This window comes from Lissotriton vulgaris, chromosome 1_1 (assembly GCF_964263255.1).
Source record: "Lissotriton vulgaris chromosome 1_1, aLisVul1.2, whole genome shotgun sequence".
Classification (NCBI taxonomy): domain Eukaryota; kingdom Metazoa; phylum Chordata; class Amphibia; order Caudata; family Salamandridae; genus Lissotriton; species Lissotriton vulgaris.
The window spans coordinates 1,194,270,800-1,194,287,116 of NC_141685.1; the positions used below are offsets into that span (position 1 = coordinate 1,194,270,800).

General features: G+C 44.0%; 1 protein-coding gene across 2 annotated transcripts in view; it reads right to left on the reverse strand.

Annotated features, from left to right (window-relative positions):
- The window catches only part of PRKAB2 (protein kinase AMP-activated non-catalytic subunit beta 2), a 359,499-nt gene that overhangs the window by 156,785 nt on the left and 186,397 nt on the right, over window positions 1-16,317 (reverse strand). For both annotated transcript variants that reach the window (XM_086964444.1, XM_086964446.1), the window contains exon 4: window positions 7,841-7,934. In XM_086964444.1, the coding sequence (XP_086820570.1) occupies window positions 7,841-7,934 (94 nt within the window). The remainder of the gene's footprint in view (window positions 1-7,840; window positions 7,935-16,317) is intronic.

Here is a 16,317-nt window from a genome sequence, read left to right on the forward strand (position 1 = left end):
GTTGCCCCACCAGGGATGGCAGCGGAGGACCTTACGCTGCCCTCCGCCGCTCCACGTCATCTAATGACATCAGTGCGTACCTCATTAGATGTTGTCATACGCGCTGGAAGCCATTCACTTCTAGCGCATCGAGGAAGACAGGTAAGGTTCTCTCTGGAGAGGGAGGGGTTTGAACCAAAGAGGCATCTGGGGAAAGAAAAGGGTTTAACTTTCTTCTCATGTCTTTTTGGAGCATTCCTGCTGTGCGATGAAGCGTGGGGCATTGATCGTGCAGCAGGAATGCCCACTAGACACCAGGGATTTTTGTTTAAATTCATTATGGGGGTGGGTAGCCCTTTGGGGAAGGTTCGCTCCTCTTTAGGGAGCATTTCTGTTGGCCATTTCTGTCGCCCTCGGGGCAATCTTTTTTTTATTTTTTATTAGCCACTAGGCCAACATTTTTCAGATGTTGGGGAGTGGCCCCTTGGGGAAGAGTCGCTCTCCTTTGTGAGTATTTTTTATTTAATAGCCACTAAGCAACCAAGGATTTTTTTTAGGGGGGGATGTTGGCGAGCAGCCGCTTGACCAAGGGTCGCATTCCTTTCAGGGGGTGATTATTTTGGGTGTTTCTGCCCCCCTTGGGGCAGATTGGCCCTATGCTTTTAGGCCCACCTGACCGCAAGGGAGGGCAGTAGCCACTAGACACCAGGTATGTTAGTTTCACTAAGTTGCTTTGGGGAGAGGCCCCTTGGGCAAGGGTCGCTCCCCTTTTGGGAGTGAATGTTTGTCTATATTGTCAGGCCCCTCCGCCACCCAGCTTCGCTAGTGGATTGTGTGTGGACTGGTGCGTTATTTGCATATGTGATTGTAATGTTTTTCATTTCTCCTTTTTATTCTAGTGCAAAGCTTTTGATTACGCTTCGTGATTTGGTAGTGGTTGAACTGCAGTTTGGTTGGTGCATGTGTTTGGTAAAGAAAAATGTTGTTGTTGTGTTTACTCCAAATGAGTCATGCAGGAATTACTTTTTTGTAAGTGGTTTCATAATAGCAGCTTATTTAGTTTATGTTTTGAGTGTGAAATTCTTTTTGGATTTGTGCACGGAGTGTATAGCATTGTCTTATGTGTAATCTTCTTTTCTTTTTTAGTGGGATATCGTTGGTCCTTGCTGTGTCTGGTCAGAGTAGGTGGCGGAGAGTCTAGATGTTTCTGGCAAGTGAGTGGTATCGTTTGGAGCATATAGGTCTTTGTGATAAAGTCACATTTTGTTTATTACTTACTTTACAAAGAGTTTGTTGTTGTTGACTTGTTTGTCAAGTTACCTTTATTAATAAGGATTATGGCTAGCTGCGGGAATTCCGCTCAGCAGGTGGTTGGCTTGCTTTTTGAATCTTCCTCTGACCATGATTATGAGACTGACAGTGTATCAGTAGAGGTAGTACACGATTCTGGCAGTAAGTTTTCTGTCCACGAGGAATCATCTGATGGCAAAGCTACTCTCAATGCAGATGAAGTGCCTGTTTTAGTGTAGGGCACTGATGTGTCGAGAATGCAGCAAGAGGCATTGGGACTACAGCCTGAGGCTGCTAGAGTTCCTATTGGAAGTGCTGGAATCTGGGTTGATAAAAACATGGTGAGGCAGTGTTACCTGCCTTTAGGGGTGGTGCAGGGTGTAGAGTGAATTGGTTTGCCTATAAAGTTTTTTCAGTTGTGTATGGATGATGTAATTGTTGCTAAGATTATTGAGCAGTCAAATATGTATGCTGAATAGTATTTGAGGATCAACAGTGCCAGACTTAGGCCCTGCTCTAATGCTCCCCAGTGGACTCCCACAAATCTGGATGAGATGAAGAAGTTTTTGGGTTTAACTTTTTTGATAGAGCCATCCCTGGCTTCATATTGGTCTACCAGTCTCTTAATGGGAACGGCCATATATCCTGCAATTATGAGTCAGAATCAGTATTTACTTTCACTTTGGATGCTTCATTTTGTTGATAATGCTTAGGCGTTGCCAAAAGATCACCCTGATTGTGACCGTCTTTGTAAGATTCAGCCTCTCCTTGAATACTTTGTTGTTCGATTTTAGAGAGCTATGCTCCAGGGAAAGAAATAGCTGTTGATGAGTCTTTGGTCCTGTTCAAGGGTTGTTTGTTTTTTAGGCAGTACATTCCTAGCAAGAGGGCATGTTATGGAATTAAGATGTATATGTTGTCTGAGACTAGGACAGGATATGTCTATACTTTCTGGGTGTTCACTGGTAGGGCTTCCACTATTGACCCCCCTGGTTGTCCATCCACTTTTGGAGTTTCAGAGAAAATTGTGTGGGAACTTGGCAGAGGACCTTTTAACAAAGGTCACCATTTGTAACTAGATAACTTCTACACTGCTGTGTAATTGTTTAAGGAATTGTTCAAAGTGGACTCTGTTGCTTGTGGCACAATCAGCTCTAACTATAAAAGTTACCGAAAAGAGCTAGTTTGCAAAAAGCTTGAGAGGGGACAGTGCAGTGCCTTGTGTAGTGATGAACTGCTAGCTGTGAAATTTGTGGAAGGTAAGGATGTCTACATGCTGACTACCATCCATGATGAAAGTACTTCACCTGTGACTGTTTGGGGTCAGGTTGCGGAAGTGCACAAACCTGCTTGCATTGTAGACATCAATAAGCACATGGGTGGTGTAGATAGAGTAGATCAGAGGTTAGAATCTTACACTGCTGTTTGTAAGGCTTATATTTGGTATAAGAAGTTGCCATCCATCTCTTCAATTTAGCAACTTTTAATGCTTTTATTGTTTTCAAGGAGTGTTCTCCAGCGTCAAAGATAACTTTTGTTCAGTTTCAGGAGTCTGTGATAGGCAGCTGTATTGTAGTGAAACAGGCACTTGTTCCTAGAGTTGGAGTGGTGGAGTAAGTGGCTAGATTGAAAAATCAACCAAAGAAGGCACAAAACGTGCGCTCCCCACTGTCGTACTGCTCGTAGTAGGAAACATTTCCTCACAGTAGGCCACTCCTCGTTGAATAAACCATTTTTGACCAGAATTGAAACCATAATTAAACAAGTCCTCATTGAGCTTTTAATCCATACTTTTTTTTAAATCACTGCAGAGACAGCGTAATGCCACCATGATTCTTTTATTAAACATCTTCAAATGCCTCCTGCTTGCCTATCAATGCTTAAAACAGTGACACATGCAAAGAATCATTCCTGCGAGTGGGCTCATGTAATTTAACTTCACTCAATGCATTTCTAGCCTACTGGCTCTTCGTCAGGGGTTTCTGAAACAAATAAGAGAGAGATAGCTTCACCAACTACTCAAATCCAAACTGACTGTGTCCTATAAAACTCATAATATCACAAATAAAATACCATAACAGCCTCCTGTACCCCCACCCTCTTCATTCCTCTTTCACTGTCAATTACTAAACAATAAAGGAACCCACATGCTCCAACGTAAATCCCCTCGGACTCACAAATCAAAATCTCAAAATACTTCACTGAAATAAATCACTCAGTGGCTGGTGCCAAATTAATACAACACCCAACATGTTGACCATACTCTCCAAACCTTCATGTGAAGTCCCCAAACAAATTCCTAATTGTTCTGACCTCACCACATGCTGATGTCAAACCTCCCCATGTATTAAATAATCTATATTTAAACAGTTACCTGCGGAGCCACAACCGACAGCCTTTTCTCAAAATGCTCTTTCTCTCGATGTGAACAGGAAAATAAACTCTCTCCACCTCACTAACCGTTAATGTTAAAGGCTTGCTCATGTGCTGACACTAAATGTTTGAAATCCAATGGTTATTTCTAACCCCATGACCTGACGTCATCAAAGCTTCATGTCTTAAAGAAATATTGAGTGGAAACCAAACACGCCATTGTGCAATGCCCATATAAGAATGAAAATAAAAATGAAAATAAAACTAGCAGAAAGGATACTCATTTAAACAACCCTCTGGTGACCCCTCCCTTACCACTGCTTAAAAGGACTATTTATGACCCAAATCGACCTATATACAACTAAGAATAAATATATAAACTTTATAACCATTGTTTGGATGAAAAAAGTCCATAAAAATTAAGTCCATGAAAATTACACTGCTATTTCAAAACATATGCTGGTGAAAGAAACCACAGTAACATCCGAGTTAGACTACCACTCAATCTGATTGGTGCTGGTCAAGACAGTTATTAACACCAAAACTGTATAAAATACACTCTGAGCACTCCAAGTTATTCACTGTCGCCGAAGTGATGAGAATTCATTGTCTTTATATTTTTTCCAAAGTTCGACCATTGGTTTCATAGTGGGATGATAACATACTTTAATAAGGGAAAGAGTGCAACCGTACATCTTTTTATTTGCTTCTAGATTGAAAAATCACCAATTTCCTGATTTAATTCCTCCCATGTCCAAAAAAAATAATCCATGTAAGAGATGTAGAGTCTGTTTGTGAAGAGGTATGCGGAAGGAGACTCGTAAGCACTGTCCTGAATGTCTTTCTAATCCTGGGCTGTGTGTTTTTAGGAGCAACTGTGAGTCTAATAGTGCACTGACTGGTATGAATTGTTTTATATTAGTAGTTTTGTTTCACTGTTGGCATTAGTATGATGTATTTAGTTACCGCTGTTGTAGTTTTGTGTCTAGTCCCAAATGGTTTGTGTTTTCATTCTTGTAAAAATATAAAGCGATGATGGTGTGCTTGGACTAGCGTTTGGCATGGCAGTGTCTATGGTTAGGGGCTAGGCTGGCGGTGTGTGTGCACTGAGGTTTGGCTGGCGGTGTGCATGGACTGGCGCTTGGCTGGTGGTGTGCGTGGACTGGGGCTTGGCTTGCGGTGTGCGTGGACTGGGGCTTGGCTTGCGGTGTGCGTGGACGGGCTTGCCTGGTGGTGTGCGTAGATGGGCTTGCTTGGTGGTGTGCATGGACTAGCGTTTAACTGGCGGTATGCGTGGACTGGTGCTTGGCTGACGGTGTGCATGGTTTGGGGCTTGGCTGGCAGTGTGCGTGGTTTGGGGCTTGCCTTGCAGTGTGCATGGACTGGTGTTTGGCTTGTGGTGTTTATGGACTGGTGCTTGGCTGGTGGTGTGCATAAACTGGGGCATGGCTGGCAGTGTGCATGGACTGCGGCTTGGCTGGCGATGTGCGTGGACTGGCGCTTGGCTGGTGGTGTGCATGGACTGCTGCTTGCCTGGCAGGGTGCTTGAACTGGAGCTTGGCTGGAGGTGTGCGAGGACTGGGGATTTCGCTGGCGGTGTGCGTGGAGTGGCTTTTGGCTGGTGGTGTGTGAGCAGTAACTTGCTGGTGGTCATTAAACACTGCTAGGCAAGTGCCACTACACACACTACGTCAACAGCCAGCAGGTGTGATTGCTGTGCCAGTCATGTGGGCGTTTGAAAGTGATGGGCCCTTGAATGGCGCTGTCTGCTGATGTGAATTATGTAATGTGTTGGGCCTGCGGCTGGCGATGTGATGGTCTTCTGGGAGTCAAGTATGAAATGTGTGGGAATAGCCTGTAAAGAGGCTGGTGCCTTGCTGCGGCTTTACTGCTCACAAGCTGTGAGTGACTGGTTCAGGTTATTAACCTTTTAAATATGAACAGTGCATTTCCTTTTTGTGAAATCTCTTGTTAATATAAATTTACGCTCTGAACCTTCTCTCCCCCTCGTGCCATATCCAACTAGTATGTGTGTGTACTTGAGAAACAGATGGATTGACAGTAATCTCTGCCAAGGTGTAATTTGTCTCTAGGAAAAATCTACCAACTCTAGATATTTAAGTAAACTAAAAACAATGCGGAGGACTGGCTGGTGTGCCTCTCATGGATCCTAGCAACATTTCTTACCCACAATGCCATGCAAACCTCAAAATGTGACTACAGGCACATCGTCCGTGCATTACTGTGTCATAATCTTCTGGAATCAGGAAAAACACAATTGTTCTACCACCAAGCATTCCACCAGGTCTCCAGATAAAAACTGGTACCTCACTTGTGAGGGTGGCCCACTTACTTATGACATGAAAGGCCCCAAAATGTATTGTGGAGGCATCAAAATTAACCATTACAAAACAACCTGGTTTTGCAAGGGGGTCGCCTGGGTTTTTGGCCCCAAGCTTGGTCCCCACTAGGGAAATCTTCCAAACCCAGACATTTCTGAAATCTAGACACCCAGGGGGAGTCCAGGGAAGTATGGCTTCAATGGATCCTCCAACGTTTTCCTTCACAGAATCACCTGCGAACCTCAAATTTAGCTGAAAATAACACATTTTTTGTAACAATTCTGTGGGGGAATGTTCTGGGATCACCGGGCCGACACAAATGTCCTGCCACCCAGAGTTTTCCGAGGTCTCCTGATAAATATGGTACCTCCCTTGTGTGGGTCAGCCAAGTACCCACAACAGGTAAGGGCACAAAACGTATTGTGGAGACATCAAAATGATCTATGACAAAACAACCTGGTTTTGCAAGGGGGGGGGGGCACCTGGGTTTTGGCCCCGGGCGGCCATCTAGGGAAACCTACCAAACCCAGACATTTCTGAAAACTAGACACCGGGGAAGTCCAGGGAGTGTGGATTTTGGAGATGTGCAAATTACTACTGCTTTTAAACTCTATATTTTGTCCTCATTTCGGAAATACATAGATATTTTTCACTCTTTATATTTTACCAAATCAATTGCCATATACCTGGTGCACAATGAAAAGCCATTGCAAGGGGCAACTCCGTTATTGGCTCTGGGTACCTCGGATTCTTGGTGAACCTACAAGTCCTACATATAACCACAACCAGAAAGGCCCAGCGGACGTAACAGTATACTGCTATCAAAAATATGCCATATATCAGAAGAAGTTACAGGTGAAAATGTTGGCACAAATGGCTGTTTTTTTCAACTCAATTTCAATATTTTTTTATTTCAACTGTTAGTTTCTATAAGAAAACCTTGAAGGATATACACAAATAGCCCCTTGCTAAATTTAGACTGTTGTTTACTGTTTAGAAATATATAGATTTCTGGGATCAACTATTGTTTTCACACTCATTTCTACCACTAACTGGAAGGAAGTTGAAAGCACAAAAAACAGTGAAAATAGGCTATGTCCAAGTAAAATGCCAAAACTGTAGAAAATGTTGGTTTTCTGACAAATGTTTGCCTTTCCCTCGAAGTAAGGAAGATTGCGATTGATTTCAGCACCACAACCCCTTTTTTGATACCATTTGCAGGGGAAAAAACAGACACTTTCTTCTACAGCACTTTTTCCCCCATTTAAAAAAAAAAGAGAGGATTACTGTATTTTGGCTAATTTCTGGTTCCCCTCCAGGGGAATCCACAAACCCTGGGTACCTTTATTATCCTCAGGGTGTTGAAAGACAAGGAAGCAAATTTGGCATGGATACCTTATGTGGACGAAAAGTTACAGGGGCCTAAGTGCAAACTACCCCAAATAGCCATAAAAAGGCATAGTGCAGGAGAAGGAAAGGCCTAGCAGCGAAGTGGTTAAAGTAAACAATAATAAATACAACAACTTCTTAAATATAATATTATATACCAAAATAAACTATATTCCAAACTTTAGATATTCTATTCCACTATATTCTGGTAGTCATTATATTTTTTGACACAATATTCATGTCACATTTTTGAGACTCACCCTTTTCAATGATATCACTTACTAACATCTAACTTGGCCTTAGTGATACGAGTTTGGAGAAAGCATCAATTGGACAGAAAAATCATACCTCTTCAACTTTTTCATTGTTTTGCATCATCTAAGATTGGTTAACTTAAAAATTTATTCTGAAAAGCGTATGTTCACAGTAGCATTTGTACCACATACATCAAAGAAAAAGATATTTACCTCTGCAGGGTCATGAACCCATTGTCCATCTACAAAAAATTTGTATTGATGTTCTCCCTCTGGAAGATCCAGGATTGCAACAAAATCATTGTGGCTGTAAACAGAAATGAAAAATACAAAAGGGCAACATATTGTCAAAAGCAGGTGGAAAAAGCAGGTGTTATTTGTATAAGTCGTAGATACAATTTTCACTGGGCCTTAGGAAATTTCAAAGGGAAGCTTTCAATAACATTAAATATGAAACTGATGGTGGTTTATGATGTAATTAGGTGCTGAAGATTATCCAAATAGTTCTGTAGTCCACCATGATATATACGTTAATCCTTACTATATTAATATTTCATTTTTACATATTTTGGTTGGTGTTTGATCCTCTATAACCCAGTTGCAACTTTGGGTCCACTTCTCTGTTTTATCACTTCTGTCTTTCGCATGTTTTTAAACCATGTTTACCATCTCAATACGCTTTTCCATATGTTTATATGGCTGTAGTTTTCTAAGGAGGTATATTTCAGTAGACATTTAAATAGAACACATTTCAGAATGTTTGTCATTGGAATTGAACATTAACAAAATTAAATGCAATTCACACATTTTACAAAGTGCCTGGGAGCTCTGGCACCTAATGTGAACATTTCATCACCAGAGAACACATTCTACAATTCACATCCAAATTCTGCAGCTGTTGATTGCTGAATTATTCTTTGCAGTACACGAAGGCACATATTTATAGGAAGGGAGCATATGCTTGGCATGGACGCCCATGAAAGCAAATTCAGGACAGAACAACATAGTAAATAATGTATCTTTTAAAACTAATGGATTGTCTCAGTCAAATTGATAGTTCATGTCCATTTTTTAAGACATTTATGTGCACCTTCATGCCTTCTTCAGGAGGTAATATTGATTGAGTCTCATGTGTCCGACAACTACATTTTGCTACCTATGACATTGCTGCAGCATTACTACGTGTGGCTCAGCTAGACCTGGAATACTTTTGGCCTGAATTGAGGAAACAATTTTGTTTAAGCTTAATTCCCACTGTGGCCTGGAATGTTTTGCCGTGGATGCATCGCCTTAATAAGGAAACTCTGGAGGAGATTGGATTTAAGCTTCTGGGACTGGTAGATTACCTTGCTGAATTGAATGAACTAGAATGCTTTGATAGACCTATATAAAACAGCAGTAATACTTTTAATGGATCCCTGCGCATAATTCAGGCAACCATGTGGGCAAATAATAGAAGCTTTGCAATCACATGCACCTATCAATACACAAATAGCAGTTTCAGCTATCTACTTGTGGAAATGGTTCAGATATGCAGACTATTAACCCCTTCCATGCTCATGACGAGCTCAGCTCGTCATGCAGTACACTGCTCGTGTGCTCATGACGAGCTAAGCTCGTCATGAACAATGAGATTCAAGGGAGGTCAGCATCCGGGATGAATTGCTGTAGCATTCAAGGTGTTAATATAAAATGGTACTGTTCCGATACAAAGTTAGGTAATCTGGATTCATATCATCAAATATACTTGATTGTGGTGTTATTATAGTCAAACAACATACATATGAGTTTCAAATATGCTTTGTTAAAATTTGTAGGAGTTGGCATACGTTGCTATTTGTAGAATTTTCTAAAGATACATTGCAAAGAGAGCGGTTGATATAATCCTTTCTAGCGAAGAGCCACCGGAAGGTTAGTTAGGGATTGGATTAATTAGGGCTGTTTTTTTAACAATATATGTTATTGCGTTTACACAGTATATACCAGGCCTTGGCCCGAAGGAGTCATTTTGATGAAAATATGTGACAGTATATACATCTGATCGTAACTTCTGGAAAACTTCCATATACAACAATATCAACATTGTGCAGTAAATCTTGAATCCCACGGAGGTATAAGTGAACAATTGGATATACGATCTGGGAGTCTTAAATGAAATTCCTGGTTGTAAAATGACCAATCTCATCAGGGGTGCACAGCTCATCAGGGTGCAGGAGTAACAAGGGGGGTAGTTCTATACCCCGGTAATCTGCCCAACGCTGCCATATTTTCCTATGCTTCTGGGGGAAACCACGAGCTTGAAATACAGCATTCTCAGCATTCATACACTCATCAATGGCTTTTTTCCACCTGCCTATCATTGGAGGAGACACACTTTTCCACTGCTGGGCAATATCCCGTTTAGCAATGGTGATGGCAAAAAACAATAGGTGCTGCTTGCACCTGTTCCCACCAATACCCTCAGTACTTTGCAATAATAGTAGTTTCTGCTTGTATTGGAGACCCCAAGACAACACCTCGTTCAGGCATGCCACAATCCTGCACCAGAATGGTTGCAATGCTGTACAGCCCCAGACGGTATGCATGAAGGTCCCGTCTTCCACCCCACATCTTAAACATATAGGGGACTGAATGGCGCCCATCTTCCAGAGCCGCACCTCGAAGGCTAGCTAAGGCTTCAGTCCAATTGTCCTCAGTTATGTCTGGTATGTCCTCTAACCATGCCTGCCTGGTCTTCTGTAGTGTGTTGTGGTTGTGCGTCATCAGAGTTTGATATATCTGGAGGGTTTTGGGGGCACCCAGCGCCCCTCCAGAGGGTGAAATTCAGGCAGTCTGTCAACCTGCCACAATAGGGGAGTAAGGGCATGCCTGAGTTGGAGATATTTATAGAATTGAGTCTTCTGTAGTTGAAACACTGTCTGGAGCTGTTGAAACGAATTCAATGTGGTGCCCTGGACTATGTTCCACAAGGTGGAAATGCCCATAAGGTACCACTCATGGAATCCCGCATGTGCCACCACCGAGTGCAAAGGGGCCCCAAATTATGGCTGTTTTGATGACCAATTGGTGGGGTATGTAAAATGTCCTAGAGTAAAGTTGCTGCAATGAAAAATACCTATTCTGTGTTTAACAAGTTTTTTGAAGGGGCCAGCAGAATGTTAGTGTTCTGTTTCATGATTTAATTCTCTTTTTTTTTATTTTTTTTTAAATTTGTTTTATTAAAAAAAAAAAGCTTGAAAATAGACAACATTTACAGCAGAAAAAGATTTCCAATCATGGCAGTGAAGTACATTTTTACACACCGTAACACAAACAAAAATTTAAACGATAATAACAAACAGTATCCTGGGACGCGCCTACGGATTCTGAAAAGCAAAAACCAAAGAGTGAACACTGTTAATTATTCAACCACTGCTTGAATGGTGCCCATATTTTCCCGCCCCTCTCTGGTCTCTTCCTGCCACTTCTCAAAAATACAGCTGATTCTAAATCATAAGTAGCTAAGATCCTTGCTCTCCAATTCGGGAAGGTGGGGGGGACCGGGTTAATCCATTCAGAGGTTATACATAACCGTAATAATGCCATAGCAATAGTAAGAAAAGCAGCTTCCCAAACTGACCTGGCACTTTGTGTCTCAGTACCAGTTATTACCAACTCTGCTGTAATGTCAACCGAAATTTTTAAGGAATTATTGATAAAGAGTTGTACATTACGAATAAATTCATCCAATTTGGCACATAAAAAAAACATATGTACATCAGTAGCTGCTGGCAAAGCACACCTCAGGCAACCCTGGGCCCCTCCCCCTCCCCATTTAGATATTTTATTGGGGGTGTAATACAAATTGAATAAGGCCATGTAACTTTGGGAACGAAGGCTCCCTAAAATTAAAACTGAATTTGCAAGTTCCAAAGCCCAACCAATATCTGTACCAACTAACCCCAATTTAAGATCTATTTTCATGCACTGGAAGGAGAGATCATCTGGGAGACCCGCCTTGAGATTTTGATAGAGGGCCCCTATACGCTCTTTCCTCAGATTCAGATCTATAAGTGCATTTTTCATGAGTGCAGTCGGAGAAGTATGCAGAAGGCTTGATATGTAACTACGCAACTGTAAGTATTTAAAAAACTCATGCGTGCCCAAACCATACTTCTCCCCCCCCCCCCAAGTGCTACCGCCACCCATGCATCAACCAAAATTACCCAGCAAGAGCACATCTCTCTAGTAGTGCCATCTAGAAAACAACCCATGTTTTGCTATTGAACTCAATAAGTGGCTATGACCCTACTAATAGCCTGAGGAATAGCCCTACAGACGGTAACCAAAGCCCTATACTGACTGCTTTATTTCAAAATATCCAAATAAGCTTTGGCCTGAATCTCAGACTCAAAGTACTTGGTCTGACTCTGGAATACAATTTTAAGCTTGGATGGGAAAAGCAGAAATACCTGCGCCCCCTTAGACTGAAAGGGCTTAATCAGTTGACGGAGCTGCCACCTCCGTTCTACCGTGGCCGGACAGAAGTCCGGCCTTACCAAAAAACTGACAGCCTTTCCCCGACCTTTGTCTATCGGGCCTGGCCAAATCATAAATGTTCTCTCTTGCTAGAAAGTGAGGTGGGTCCTGCTTACACCACAGCGCAATAAAGTCCATTTCAAAGGACTGTGACGAATGGCACAAAGCTGCCAGAACATACTATTCGAGCCAATTTGCAGAGCGGTAATGAGCCGCTACCGGTCCGATATCCTTTGGACGCCTTGCGCATTCACAAAACACGGGCAGCTCCTGGAGAGAGGGAGCAACGCGAACACCAGCTCACTCGGCCAGCTGACCGGCCGCCATCTTGCCCCCGATCATGATTTAAATCTCAGTCTGATAGTTGTGGAGGCAGCCTTTGACACAGTTGCTGCTGTGTTTCAGTTAGATCTCTTGTGAGCGTGTGTTGAGGTACCCAGGCTACAATGGTTCAATTCATTTCTCATATGGAGATAGCAGAGGGTCAGACAAGAGATACTTGGATCTGACTTAGTTTCAGCAGACTGTGGGGTGGATGTTCCTATTGTCTCCGTCCAACATCTTTATGAAACACTTTATGAGCCTTTTCTGCACTCCATTCTTATAGTTCCGCTCATAGACAGACAGTGCACATATCTTTCTGAAGGTCAATAGAATAATGCAGGTCATGATTTCCCAGATGTCCAATAAACTTTAGGTAGTTTGTATTGATGCAAGTGGTCCCACAGTTAATTGAGGCAAGGAAAGGTTATTGTAACAGGATCTGAAGGAATGCCAACATTTCTTCGTGTCTTCCCCAATCCCCAGGTTTTTTCAGCCATAGCATCATCTTTGCAAAGACAGTCCAAACTTGAAAGTCATCTACAAAGGAAACTTAATTCCATGGTAATGTAAACCCATAATGACACAGTAGTCAGGGCGGATGGATATTCTGCTTCCAACAGCCGAGGTAGGTTATCTCATTTATTCCACCCAATACAATATGGATTTTATTATAAATGACAAGGTGGGATAAGCTAAGACTATGTAGTTGTGGCTTACTGCTTATGATCTACATTAACGTAAAATTCCTGTGGGCAAGGAAACTAGGCATCTAAATCTCTAGAGGGAGAAAGTCTGAATAAACATTTGCATCTAAACACTACTAACACATTCTTAAAACAACGGAATTCTAAAATTATCAATAATATGTAATTTCTCAAACAGCAAACCAATCCAGCGAAGTCAGAAAACACAGTTTCAGTCTCATTAAAATGTATAAACTTTTCTCACAAGCAAGCTTTAATTGTGACATTCAAAGCAGCAGATAGGACACGCATGCTGTTTGCAGTCGCAGGTGCAGCTAAAATGACTCCACTCAATTAGGAAATTCTATGTCAGGACCAGAGGCTTCAGATTATACTTTTCCTTGCTCCACTGTTTATTATAACACCAATCAAGCAGCCCAGAAAAGCACTTAAATCAAGAAAAATCCGAAAATACCAAACAAGGGGCTATTAACATTACATCAGATAAAAATATCCTGAAACTACTTATCCCATCAGTCCATAGGTAACAACCAAATGGTAGTTCTTTCTCAGTGTCCACTACATGTAGATAGAACGTCCATCTTGTGCCCTCTTCCTCTTTCTTCGCTGCTTTGCAGCCAATAAGTACTTTGGGCTCATCTCTCATGTAGTTTTTATGCTGTGTGGGGTTTTGCGCCTGAATGTTTCTATAATTGTATTTGCCGATTGCTGTGACAATTGTTGACATTGTTTAGGACATGGTGGTGTCTTTCGCGGCTGTGTAGTGCGCGTTTTTTCCCCCTTGCAGCGCCCTTGCATTGCAGGGATGCTGTCGCCCCTGACGCGATGACTCCGTTGCTGTCGCGGCACTGTATCTGCCGCTAGAGGGCGCCATTGCGACTCGTTCTCCTCAGCGCCAGAGCCTTTCCGCCTCAACCTTGACGCCAGTGTGGGTTGTACAGTCCTGCTTGACGCACCTCGGGATCAGTAATAATAGTTTTACCGCGTGGACTCCTGCGGGCGGTATTTTGTTGCACCAACGGCCCAGTTTTGGCAGTTTGACTGGGCATAGTGCCCTATATTGCAAGCGCGCAGGGAGGCAGCACAAATCTGGTCTCGCTGAGAGGATTCTACGTGCTTAGAGGCTGGTGCTACCTCAGGTTAATTGCTTAGTTTTACCAGCCCCAAAATTACAATTGTTAGCCTTTGGCTGGCCGATACTCTGGTTCGGCAGTGACCAGTGAGAAACCACAACCTACCTCACGCTTCCTAGCCGGGTGGGAGATCAGCTATGGAGGAGGATAATTACGCAGAAGAGGAGACTCATCAGTATTTAAACAATGAGGAGTTTTATGCAGCTGTAGACAATTCAATTTATAGGTGTGTGCAGGAGATAGTAGGCCACATGGAGGACAGGCTTTCAGCGCGCATAGTGGAAGAATGCGCAAAGATGCGGCCTGCTTCTGAGGGTGGTCCATCCGTAGAGGGGGATCCACCTGCGCCTAAAAAACCTTGCAGGGACGGGGTCCCGGAGGAGCGCCTGGTATGGACAAGGGAGCCTTCGAGCGCCTTTGTGACGCTTTTCTGGCTAAGGCGACCGATGTCACCCCTGCGCCGCTTCCGGCCCCGGGACCTTCAGGTGGGACAGGGACAGCTCCTTTCTCCCCAGGAGGACTCTCCCCGGCAGACACGGATCATGACGAGGAGTCGGTCCTGGCGACCGTCCAGCTTCGCAGCCGTGTTACCGCAGGATACATCAGGCATGCTTGACCCGGACGACATCGTTCACCCGTGGTCGGCAGCTTGGACGCCGGGGGACAGGGTCGCGAAGTTTGTGGCAGACCGCCTCCCCAAACCCTTAGAGAAGGAGGCGAGAAGTTGCCTGAGGGGAGAGTGTCCGCGTCCCACCCTGGAGGGGAAAGTAGCCATGACACCTGAGCTAGATGGGAAAATGGCCACTTTTATGGCAAAGCTCGTCAAAGACCCTTGTAAAGGGATTGACCGTTCCTGGCGTTCCTGTCAGGACAAGTTGCTGGACATGATAGGGCCGATGACAAAGATTTTGGATATGGCCGAGGAAGCGAAGGTGTCGGGCTCCCCCATATCCCCAGAAGTGCTGTCGAATTGGGCGCAGAGGGCTGTTGTATTTTTAGGAAATGCCAACTGCGCCCTCTCGACGGAGCGTCGTCGCTCCCTGTTAATTAAGTTGGATCCCAAGTTGGGGGATTTGGCCTCTTCTGAGGCGGGGGCAGTGGCTTAAGGGGGTCTGTTTGGGGACCCTTTTATTAAAGAGTTGTACAAATTTGTTTCCACTTTCACCTCCCTGGACAAGGCCCAATCAAGCATTAAACGGGTGTTCCAGCAGCGTTTTTCCAGGGGGGACGGTCACGGTAGGGGCCTCGCGACAGGCCCTGGTGGTCAGAACATTCCCAACAAAGGGCAAGGCTCCGGCAGAGGCCAATACAACACCTCAGCGAACTATAACAATTTTTACCTGACCAGAGGCCTGCGCTTCAGGGGAGCGACGGCTTCAGAAACGACGCTGGAAACAATGGTGCCCAAGGTGAGTGTAATCCCCGCAGATCAAGTGCAAATTGGGGGCCGGTTAGCTTTTTTGCCAGAGGCCTGGGCGGCGATTACGGCGGACGCATGGGTCCTTCAAACAGTGCGAGGTTTCCGTATAGAGTTCTACGATCGGCCGTGTCAACTAGAGGCCCCACGCCCTATGAACTTTACCCGGGCCGATGCGCAGTTGATCAACGAAGAGGTCTCGGGGCTGTTGCCCAAAGGGGCCATTTGTCGGGCAACGTGTCACCCCCACGGTTTCCTCAGCAACATCTTTCTTGTGGACGGAGGCAAGACACCTGTGATCAACCTCAAGGAGTTCAATGGTTGGCTGGTCTACCACCATTTCAAGATGGAAGGCATCCATCTTCTCCGGGACGTTTTGCTTCCAAACGATAGGATGGTCCGCCTGGACCTCAAAGATGTGTACCTGGTGGTTCCAATCCATGCCCCCCATCGTCGGTTCCTTCAGTTTCTCTGGCAGGGCCACGTTTTGAGTTTACGGCCCTTCCATTCTGGCTTTCGTCTGCCCCTTGGTGTTTCACCAAGTTGTTGCATCCGGCGGTAGAGATCCTACGGGCCCAGGGCATTCGGATGATC